Below are 11,531 nucleotides of genomic sequence, written 5' to 3' on the forward strand. Positions count from 1 at the left end.
TATATTAATAAATAAAAAAGTCGCTTAAAGTCATTTTAATGTTATAGGTGATCTCTGTATAATGTATAACAGGTAATTCAGGTATTAAGACAAACCAGTGGTAATAATAACTATAATAAAATGAATAATAAAAGTGAGTGTTAACACTATGGATCTCTTGTTCCAATGCCTGTCTTGAGGTCAGAATGATTAGTGTCACATCTTTGAGTTGAAGTGCTCTAAAACATCTAAAAAAAGCGCTTATGAAACGCATATTGTCAACAATGGACATATTTACTCAGCGAGAAATGAACCCTCCGGAGCCGTGACGTAATGTCTAGTTAACAGCGCTGTTGTTGTGAAAGAGCGAGCGGAGCTGTCCATTTTCTCAGGTGCTGACCGTACGAGCGCCGGCTTGTGGAGCAAGCGCTATGAGGGTCCTGAAAGCCACATTTGTCATTGGTGAGTACCACTTTAAAGAGCCGAGTACTAACTAAATAACGTCTAGAAATGCTGTTAGCATTGTTCCAGAGAAACCAGTTACATCGTTTCTGGAAAGAGTTGACTGTGTTACACTGATTCTGTTACACACACACACACACACACACACACACACACACACACACACACACACACATTAAGAAATTCTGAAACTTGATTATTAGGTGTAATTATTTAAGTGAAAGCATGAATAATAAATGTCCCAATATGCCACACCTTTTCTTTTCCTTTTTTTGTGACCAAATAGCCCTAAACCTAATGTGACTGATCTTATAAAAATGTAATAAAAAACTAATTCTTATATTTCATCAAATAGAAATTGCTCATCATTAATCTATCAATATTTATTTTACATGCAAGAAAAGGCAGGAGAGTAACATAATCTTTCCTGACTTTCAAAATGCAGCAGCAATCACTTTTTTGTCTCCTTCATCTCTGCTTTGGTCTTTATTGAAGAAGTCTTTATTGAAAATTAAAGTGATGCTTTGTAGAAATGACACAATATCACTTTTTCAGTGATGAAAGTTAAACATTGATTCATTACCAATATGTATATGTTAAAAAGAGCTAAAAATAACTAAAAGCAGGCTTTCATGCTAAACTACTCAAGCACTTTCACAGAAGTGAACGTAAAAGTAAGTTAAAATAGTTAAATCTTGGTGTTGCATGTTTCTGCCTATACATGTGTTGCAGGAGCTCTATAAATGAATGAAACACAGTCTGAGTAAAGTGTTTCAATTCTTTCTCCAAGCTGACATTTGTACAGACAAAGGATTGGGGTACTGCACAAGATGCACCTACTCAGTGCTGAACATCTGCTTATGCTAAAGGCTTTGCCTTTAGGAATTGCCCTTTTCTACTGAAGATAGTAGTATCTTCAATGCTGGAACAAGCTAAAGGAAGCAAAAAGATGTTGACTTCTTGTTGGCTGAACATAATCATTATTCTCTTGCTTCTGAGCAGCTGCTTTTCCTATTTTCACTAGCCTGGGGATAGATTAATAGAGCTTTAGATCTGCCATCTTGCAAACTAAACCTAAAACACAATGTTTTTGTCCTAAAACCAGTTATAGTGGTTATGGACAATATTCAGTCTTATGTCAACACAGACATTCGGGCATCCTTGGCCAAATAATTTAATGTCTTAAATGAGAAGTAGTAAACACAGCCTCAATTTTTTCAGCAATGTACAGTAACTGTTGCTCTGTATTTCATAACATAAGAATAATAAAATCATTAAGGGGGCATGTGAAAACATTTGGGCAACCTTAGCACCACAAAGGCTCTAAATGATTGTAGGGCTTCTACAGTGCAGACTACTATTAAGAAATCTTGGGCCACAATTAACAAAGGTACATTTGGAGAAAGAGAAAATTACTTTTTCCACACCTCCAAAGCTGGAGCCTTTTCTGCTTCTCAATCCTAAACACAATCATTGAAAACACCAACAGTATTAGCAGTTTGATTTGCAAATGTTCTGTTTCCTTATTCTAAGTAAGAGCTTCTTGACCAGCTACACATACTTTTAGACCCACAGCTTTGAGTTGTCTTCTCATTAGAGAAGGATGGACAGAAATACTTGTGGATGTTTTTAGATCTAAAGTACGAATGGAGCCTCATTTTCTTCTCCCTTTCAAAAATGCAAGCTTTAAGTTTGTCCCATTTTCTCTGAATCTGAATAATTTATTTTACATTCCTTTGACTTTCCACTTTCTTATGGAAGTGGATTATCATATATCTAATCCCTTCAGAAATATATTGACAATGAATAACCTGAATTTAATGGCTGTTTAGATTGGAAATTAAATTATTGAAGGTTATTGAATGTGACTGCTCTTGTTCTGTGTGTGTGTGTGTGTGTGTGTGTGTGTGTGTGTGTGTGTGTATGTGTTCTTTTTTTAGGGATGTATTTGGCCTGGCCGGCAGTTTGCAGCAGGATATCATTAGACTGTTTGTCGTTTATGCGACCATGTATTTCCCCAGTGATCTGCAAAAGTGAGCTTCTTAGAAATATCTGTAACTCTGAAGGTACAAACTTGTTGCTTTATAATCTGTGTTTAGGTGGGTTCATAGAGAGCAATCCTCTTATTTCAGACTTCTGCCATCATTTCAAATGTTTAATATATTTATTGCAATAACATGTTCGAAGAGATGTCTCTGTGCAATAAGATAACCCAATTTAATGGCAATAGCTTACAGCAACTTCTAAGCAACCACTGACCTCTCATGTCATTGTCCAGGTTGGGAGTACACAGAGAGAAAGTTGTTTTTGGTTGCTATGTGAATATTATTATTTTTTAAATCAGTCCAATGCCTGTGTCTTATGTTAACAAAAAAGGACCAATACTGTTCGACCTAAAATGGCTAAAAATGGACTAGGCAGGACTAGATTTTGTACTGTTATTGTGCCTCCCTGGCTGTCCAGGTACACTATATTGCCAAAAGTATTCAGTCACCTGCCTTCACACACATATGAACTTGAGTGACATCCCATTCTTAATTCATAGGCTTTTATATGATGTCAGGCCACCCTTCACAGCTATAACAGCCTCAGCTCTTCTGGAAAGACTTTCCACAAGGTTTAGAAGAGTGTTTATGGGAATTTTTGACCATTCTTCCAGAAGCACTATTGTTAGATCAGACACTGATGTTGAACGAGAAGGCCTGGCTCACAGTCTTCACTCTAATTCATCTCAAAGGTGTTCTATCGGTGTTCTATTGAGGTCAGGACTCTGTGCAGGCCAGTCAAGTTCTTCTAAACCAAACTCACTCATCCATGTCTTTATGGGCCTTGCTTTCTGCACTGGTGCTCAGTCATGTTGGAACAGAAGATGGCCATCCCCTTTGTTTTGATTATAAATAAAAAAGGTACTGATTGGTTCAGGAATCAGTATTTAAATCAAGGTATTAGTACTGGATTCTATCCAAAGTAATTAAATTAATGTACAAATAATTATAATAGTACATTTGATCACAGATATATAAAAATGCATATAAAACATATGCCAAAATGAATTCTTTGGATGGAAAACATGGAATAACTATGTTCCCTAAAGAACTGTTTAGTAGATGATGCTTTAAGGAACCATTTTCAATGTAAATGTAGATAGAGAAATGTAATAGAACCCTTTTTAAGATTTAAAGAATGGTGGATTATAAGATAATTTTTTAAAGAGTTTGTGAAAGCTTACTGCACTGATCATTGTAACTCTCATCAGTAAAACCCGCTTCACTGCTTTTTCTTTTTCATCAGATAGCAGCTGTCAGATGCAAAGCTCTGAGCACTGTAATGCAACTATCCAGGCAATACTAGTCCACTCACCTTTGTGGAGCAAGTGTATGTGCCCTGATGATGACTCATGCAGTACTCTACAGCTGCTGGGATCTTTGTGCCCATCATACTCAGGTACAGTATACAGCAATTCATTTTTCAGACAGTGCACAATGGAATAAATGTTAATTGAAGCCTGTGATTTTTTTCAGCAGGTTCTAGCATGGATACCTTAAATGAAAGTGACAAGTTAAGTGTGGCAACCCAGCAGACAAGCAGAAAAGCTAGTGGTGCGCATTTTTAATCACTGTTTTCAGTAATATAAAACAATAAAAGTAGAAAATAAATAAATATATGTATTAAAAGATTTGCAAAAAGCAAATGGTATTTATAAGACTGTCTAATGGTGTTAGCTAACTAGACGTTTACATAAATGGACCAAAATCAATAATGCTCTTAATATTAAAGTCTACATCAAGTTAATATAAAATATTAAGAAATTGACTTAACTCTGTTGCAATATGCAGGCTTTTGTTGTTGTCTGAGTGAAACTTGTGTTTAAGAGAGTGTTAGAAGCTAGCTAACTTGCTTTATTTTCATAGTGCGTGTTATTTCTTTGCATTCTGTCAAAACATACCACGTTATCAAGAGAAACCTATTCTATGTTATAAAGATATCAGGAACAAATTTGGAATTACATATTATATTATTTAATAACATCTCATTATTCTCAGAATACTATACTCCAATACTATACTCCATAATGAATTGTTGTCAGATATTGCAATAGTTAAATTTTAAGTTACTTTATAAAAGTATAGTAGTGTTATCAGGTTTGGGAGTTATACTGTACATATTGTAAATCTCTGTAGATATTGTAGAACACATTACATTGCATTTGCATTACTTATTACAGAAGCATGATTCTTTGTTTTCCAGTGCATGATAATAAGCAAGAGTGGAAGGCACAGTGGAAAGAAAGCAGACTTTTAGCATATGGTAAGACATGCTCACGGTAAGCTCAAGGTTTATTGCAAATATCTGACAGGACTGCCTTTTGATAATCCCCCCCCCCCCCCCCCCCCCAAAATTCAGAGTCTGGCCCAAACTTGTCATGTCTTCAGGTGATGACTAGGTGCATTGAGGATGAAGTCTGCAACAGGCAGCTTGTGCCTTTTGTTCAGTCTTGCACTGAGCCTTACTGTGTAGACAGTCACTGCAGGTTAGCCACGAGACGCTTCTTCTTTGGTCTGCCCCAGATTGTGGCTGAGATGCTGATTTTCTGCCAGTGTGAGCAAATGGACCAGGACTGCCAAGACATTCGAAACATCTTGCAATCTAACTCCTGCTCAGTGGATCAAATGCCGTGGAACTGTCTGGAGATGTTAGACAACTGCTCTACAGATAAGCTCTGCAGGTTTGGATATTGTGTATCTATACTGTAGACAAATAGATGGATTAATGGATTGCTTTATGAATGGATAAACAAAGGGAAATATTAACAGACAAACAGAGACAGGTAAACAGATGGATGGATTGATGGATGGATGGATGGATGGATGGATGGATGGATGGACGGATGGATGGATGGATAGATAGATAATAAAACAGATTTGTTAGTAAAGCTTTTTGCAATGAACTAATCAAACAAGAACAATTTAAGTAGCTCCCTCATAATATTAAGTTGCACATTAAATTCCTGGACTGGCTAGGGGTTTATTGACTGACGTTTGATTGCATGTTAGAAATATGGCTAGCAAATCTGAATCGATTTTTAGCTGCTAGACCAGGAATAATGGAAGCATCAACCAAGTCTAACATTAAGTCTTCTAGATTTATCGTCAGGTTTGGCTGATATATAGAGCTGTGTGTCATCTGCATAACAATGGAAATTAATATCATGTCTGCTTAGAACTGAGCCCAGCGGTAATATGGATAATGTAAATAATAGCGGTCCAAAAATAGAGCTTTGTGGAACTCCATATCTTACTTTTGTGTAGTTTGAAGATAGATCTTTTATGTTTACAAACTGATAGTGTTCGGTTAGATATGATTTGAACCACGATAGGGCTGTTCCTGTAATTCCAACCATTTTCTCTAATCTTTCTAGTAGAATAGTATGATCTATTGTATTAAAGGCTGCACTGAGGTTGAGTAGGGCTAATAAAGATCATTTGTAATCTTCACTAGGGCTGTGATGGAGTCTGAATCCAGATTGGAATTTCTCATACATGTTATTTTTACTCAGGTATAAGCAGAGTTGTTGGGCCACAGCTTTGTCTAATATCTTGGATATAAATGTTTAGTTTGAGATGGGTCTGTAATCAGACAATACACTAGGATCAAGATTTGGTCTAAAGGGGTTTTCTAGACCGTTTGTTAATCTATCTAGCTCTGCTTGGCCTGATGGAGTGTAAGATAAGGTCGATAGGTCTGGGAGGTTTTCAGTAAACTGTACGGTGGTCATTGGGGTTATTGCACACTTTAGACAGTGGCAATGCTAACACCCAGGGTCAGGACTAAATCTAGGGTATGATAACAGTAATATAAGGGAATGCTACCAGAAGCTAGTTGTCTGGCGGTGCATCATGTTTGCAGCTGGTCCTAACTGCAAAAGGGTGCTCTTCTAAGTACTAAAGATGCTTGTTATGAAGGGTTTGATTAATTCTAAATGTGGCATTCTGTGTTGAATTTGGAGAAAGCACTTTTTATATTATTTGTGCTGAGCTATTTAAATTGTTCTTGTTTGGTTGGTTTATTGTAAATAGCTGAAAGTTTGTAAATTGTGCTAATAAACCTAATTTGCAGTATGAGATGTATTGTTTTGTTGTTAATTATCCATAGCTACTATAAAATTAATATGTGACTTATGCTTTAAAAATGTCAGGTAAGGAAGTCTGCCACTGCCAGCAGGTGCCTAAGGTAAAAGGGGTTAACATTTAAAACCACGTCTTTGTCAAACAGCTTTGTTTTATGTGCACTTATACCAGAATTATGCCCATCTGCTCTTTCAGGGAGAGACAGACAGTCATGTTTACTCAAGCTCACTGATTTCTATAAACTGTTCAAGAGCTACACTGATGGATGTGAAGAGGTGCTGGTAAAAATGCACTCCCTTGTGTTTACAGGAAGACGTTTGAGGGGTTCTTATCCAAGTGCTTTGGGCCAGAGGATGCTCCTTTTAGTGGATATTCCACAAGGGAACCGTTACACCTCATAGATTTCGACTTTTTCCTTAGTGGGGACACAGAATGCAGGAAGGCATTTGTGGCTACAATGGGGACTGAACTTCAGAGTACATTTAAAGGTAAAGGGTTAAAGGTGCATGTATTTGTCACTGTACAGTGTACACTGTACAGCGAAATGTGTCCTCCGCATTTAACCCATCTGGTAGTGAACACACACACATGTGTTAGGGGCAGTGAGTACACACACACACACCCAGAGTGGTGGGCAGCCAACTCCAGCGCCCGGGGAGCAGAGAGGGTAAAGGGCCTTGCTCAAGGGCCCAACAGTGGCAGAATCAAACCCACAACCCTGTTATCAATATCCCGGCGCTCTAACCGCTGAGCCACCACATGCACCTGCCATGGACTTCACCATGATAACTTTTACAGATGCAATATGCTGCAACAGGCAGTTCAAAACAAAACCCATTTTAGTAAGTATTTATGTCCAGTCACCATTTCACTACAGTCGGTAAAGCAGATGTGTAGGTGCAGTTCTGGTGCTATTAAGCTATCAGCTATTTTACAGTCCATATGTAGCAAGCAACTGATAAGTAAGAGTCAGTAACAATGATTTTTAGTTGGCTTGGCTTAAATTATTTACGGTGTACTTATTATTTAAAATAAATGACAATCTTACTACTTACAGGTACAGATGCCAAGGGGGCCTGCTACTGGAAGATCCTAGCGTAGATTTTTAATAGGTTAGCTTTGTGTTTAAGTTAGGTTGCAACTGTGCTTTCACCTGTTCTCTGTATGATGACACAACTGCAAAATCACAAGCGGTTAGTGAGGGAAGCTGCTGACTACTGTAACAAAAATTCTACTCTTACACTTCTCATTCCACAGTTTGCTCTCATGTAGTAATGCTCTGACTGACAGGTATGAGTTCTTCATGATTATTTATTAGGTAGCGTCCTTTAAGTATGTATTTCAACAAATCTTTTCATACTGTACAAAGTGAATATAGTAGTGCCCTTTACTAAAGGCTAGTCTAGCTTTTGATTTCAAATGTGTAGTTCCTGTTGCATTTCCTGTAGAGGTACAGCAGTTATATTCTGGTGCCAGTGCCACACCTACGCACATCTGTACCAAATGTACCAAATGTTCTTTCAGTTAGCACTTTAACGAAGTAGCTGATCAGAGTGAACATAATTTAAAAGGCCTCTCTCTGAACATTCAGCCAGTAATGATTAAAACGATAAACGACTGAAAACCTTGAAACTATTCAGTGGAAAACTAGTGAGATATTCTGTCTTCTTCAGGTTGGGGTCTTTATTTATCAGTTTCATATAAGCATAATTAAATTGTTTCACGGATTAGTCAGTAATTCCCAACACTGGTTAGAGTACAATATACAACAAATTGTACAATCTTAGGGCCTCCCTGGATTCACATGGCTATCATTCAAAACTTTGGAATTACTGTTGCAAATATATACAAATGTATCATAATACAATGCTAGTACACTCTAAATACATTTAGTATTAGTTAATGTATTTATTAAGAATCCTGGCTGTCTTAAAGTTTTACATTATTTGAACATCAGATATTAATTCACCAAAATACTAAAATCTAAATTATTAAGATGAAACTCCTATTTGACCTCTTTAATTCTAGGACTTTAAGGAACTATGAGAAATGTCTCTACACAGTCACATGTTTACAAACCAGAGCAGAGCCGTGTGTGGTTTAATGGTAAGATTATTTTGCACTGTTCTGTTCTTTTGTTCTTTTCTTGCATGTGTTGCCACATTCTATGATCTTTGCCAAATATTTACAGTGTCCATCATTATTTGTGACAGATCAGCCATGGTACTTTTTGGTGTACGTCTTCATGGTGGTGGGAATATTAATTGTGGTTGCGATTGTTTTGCATAAACTGAGGTAAGCTCTGACTGACTAACGTAACACTAGTTTAAGCTTTTGTATTGCTTTACAAAGAGGTTCACCTTGTTTCTTCTTTTACCCCTAGGCGAATGCACAGCTTGTCCAAGAAACAAGGATACAGTCTCCCAGAGGATTCTACAAAATCGCTACACCTGTAGATTTCAGACCATTTTTAACTGTAGTACACACACACACCAAGCACATTTTTATGTAACACTTTTTTTTTTTTTTTTTTTGAATTTTAGGATAAACATATTGGAGGTCTATTTTTCAGTTTTCTAACATGTGTTAGTGCAAAATTGGAGGTGTTTGTAGTAAAAATCATTAATAATTACATTAATAATAATAGACTTATGCAAACAATTTAGCATAATTTATAATATCATGTAAAATTAATTTATAGTATATTATTGTCATTGTATTGTGTTTGAGTTTGTTTAAGTTGTATAAGTTTGAGGTATTATTATTAATTGTGTAAGTAATTGTTAATGTTATTAGTTGTAGTAGTAGTAGTAGTAGTAATAATAATAATAATAATAATAACAATAATACAAGTATTATTTTTTATCATTGGTGTTGATGTGGTGTCTGTTGTTGAGAAACAATATCCATATATTATGTTTTAAACAATAACGAATAATAAATCACTGTTTTGCATTGTTATAGCCTGTTGGATATTGTTATAGATCAATTATTGATTTGACTTTGTGATCATGCCCACAGTTTTTACTGTATTTTATGTCTCAACATTTTTTAGAGCTGCCATTCATTATATTGTATTTTTTCTACATGATTATATATAAAAGTTCTGATTACAGATATGAGTTCATTAGATGTTGCTGATGATATGAAATTTTCTGACCATTGTTTTAAAAGTTTAGTATGTTTATCATAGATTTAAAAATGTAAATTTGACAGTTATTTGTTAACTCTCTATCAGCCAATAAAACAGAACTATATTAAAATCAATGCTTTTAGTTGGTATGAGAAGAACATTATGAAAGCTTAATGATATGCATTAAAACTGTTGTGTTGTCAAATTTACACACTGCATAATTTGCAGACTACCGGCAATTATTTATTATTCTCTGTCTGTACTGTGTTGTGTTGTCTGTCCGCACTTGTTTGTGTTGCACTTGTGTTTTGTATGGACTGTCTATGTTGCACCATTGTCCTGGAGGAACGTTGTTTCGTTTCACTGTGTACTCTGTATGTAGTTGAAATGACAATAAAACCAACTTGACTTGACTTGACTTGACTTGAAAAGAAACATCCCAAATAGACTTCTAGCCTCCACAACAGTGAGCTTAGTAAATATGCAAGGCTAAAAGTAGAGAAGTACAGAAGTTGGTTTAAAGTGTTTGTGTAATTTTGATTGCTGACAACTACTGCTTCTGTTCATTTAAAGTATAACTTTGCTTTGGCCTGTTGCAAAGTGTTTATTTATGTAGAATAACATTAGCTTGCTACCATATAAAGTAATTTGTTTTAGGTTAAACTAAACATTCTTACAGGCTAGATTATCACCCAACCCAGTGCTATGATATTTTATTGAATGGGTCATGTGCTTTTTCATCAGATACAGAGGTTACACACCAAATTTCAAATGTTTCTGGCTAAATTATGCGTTTCTGACCCAGACTTCATCATGCATTATAGAACAGTGGTTTAGCCAAAAAGAAAAATGTACCCCAGGTTCATTTTTGTCCAAATGTAGATGATCATCCAAGACCTGCTTGGTGTCAAATGCTCAAATGACACATTTTGTTGATTTTCTAAATGTAAAGTCAGGCAATTGTGGTGGCCACTCCAGAATCTTTATGAAACTAAGCCTTAGTGGACTTTGAGGTATGAGATAAGTGTCCTGTTTGAAGGTTTAATGATGCCCAAGCTTCAGCATGACAATTTCTTCTGATACATAACTATATCAATTATTACAAAGCAAATCAGCCCTAGAGCATCGCTGAGGAGGGCAAGATCAGTGGGCTGTCAATACCTAGGCATGGTCAGGACCTTCTAAGGTAATGACTTATTAGACTAGAATGGCCAGCAAGGCAATGATGAAACTCATCTGTTTCAGACACAGCCAAAAACTATTTGGTTGTGTAGTGTATGGAGTGATTTTCCATGTGGGTAGCATGATGTCAGTGTCCAGTATCATGAGCATCAGAAGTTACTTTTATCTGTTTTGGCTGACCAACTACTTTTAGGGAAATTGTATTCTTTGCACCATTTATTGTTAAATGTCAGCACTGTTACCACAAACACATTGCAGAACTAAAAAAATGAAATTAAATAAAAAATAATAATAAAATATAAATGCTATGAGTCTATATGCTATAAATGTGCACCTTATACCAGTCTTGCAGTGCAAACATACAAATGTGTATTTTATGTAATGAGCTTTGCCTTGTCCTAACTTTGTACACAGTACACAGGAATAAAGGTCTTGTAAAATAACATGCTGGACTGTTCTGTTTGCCTTCTTTTCTGCTGCCATTCACCAGAGACTGACAAGACCTGCATATCTATTACCCTCTCAAATAGATGCAAACACACAGGTGGTTAACCACTCAAACACTTGATCTCAGAGACCAGTGTACAGATAGCAGTGCAAAATAAACATCAAGAATACATCCTTAATATGAATATGACACTGAAAGG

At 36.1% G+C, this 11,531-nt stretch overlaps 1 protein-coding gene across 1 annotated transcript; it reads left to right on the forward strand.

The window, feature by feature from the left end:
- The first annotated feature begins 410 nt into the window (after positions 1 to 410).
- On the forward strand, positions 411 to 9,025 carry gfral (GDNF family receptor alpha like). Its single transcript, XM_072677182.1, has 9 exons — positions 411 to 441; positions 2,382 to 2,507; positions 3,733 to 3,885; positions 4,960 to 5,167; positions 6,879 to 7,049; positions 7,329 to 7,411; positions 8,607 to 8,675; positions 8,783 to 8,864; positions 8,953 to 9,025. Exons 1-9 carry the CDS (start codon positions 411 to 413, stop codon positions 9,023 to 9,025), a joined length of 996 nt encoding a protein of 331 aa, XP_072533283.1.
- The last annotated feature ends 2,506 nt before the right edge of the window (positions 9,026 to 11,531 follow it).

The sequence above is a fragment of the Salminus brasiliensis genome, chromosome 4, assembly GCF_030463535.1.
Source record: "Salminus brasiliensis chromosome 4, fSalBra1.hap2, whole genome shotgun sequence".
NCBI lineage: Eukaryota > Metazoa > Chordata > Actinopteri > Characiformes > Bryconidae > Salminus > Salminus brasiliensis.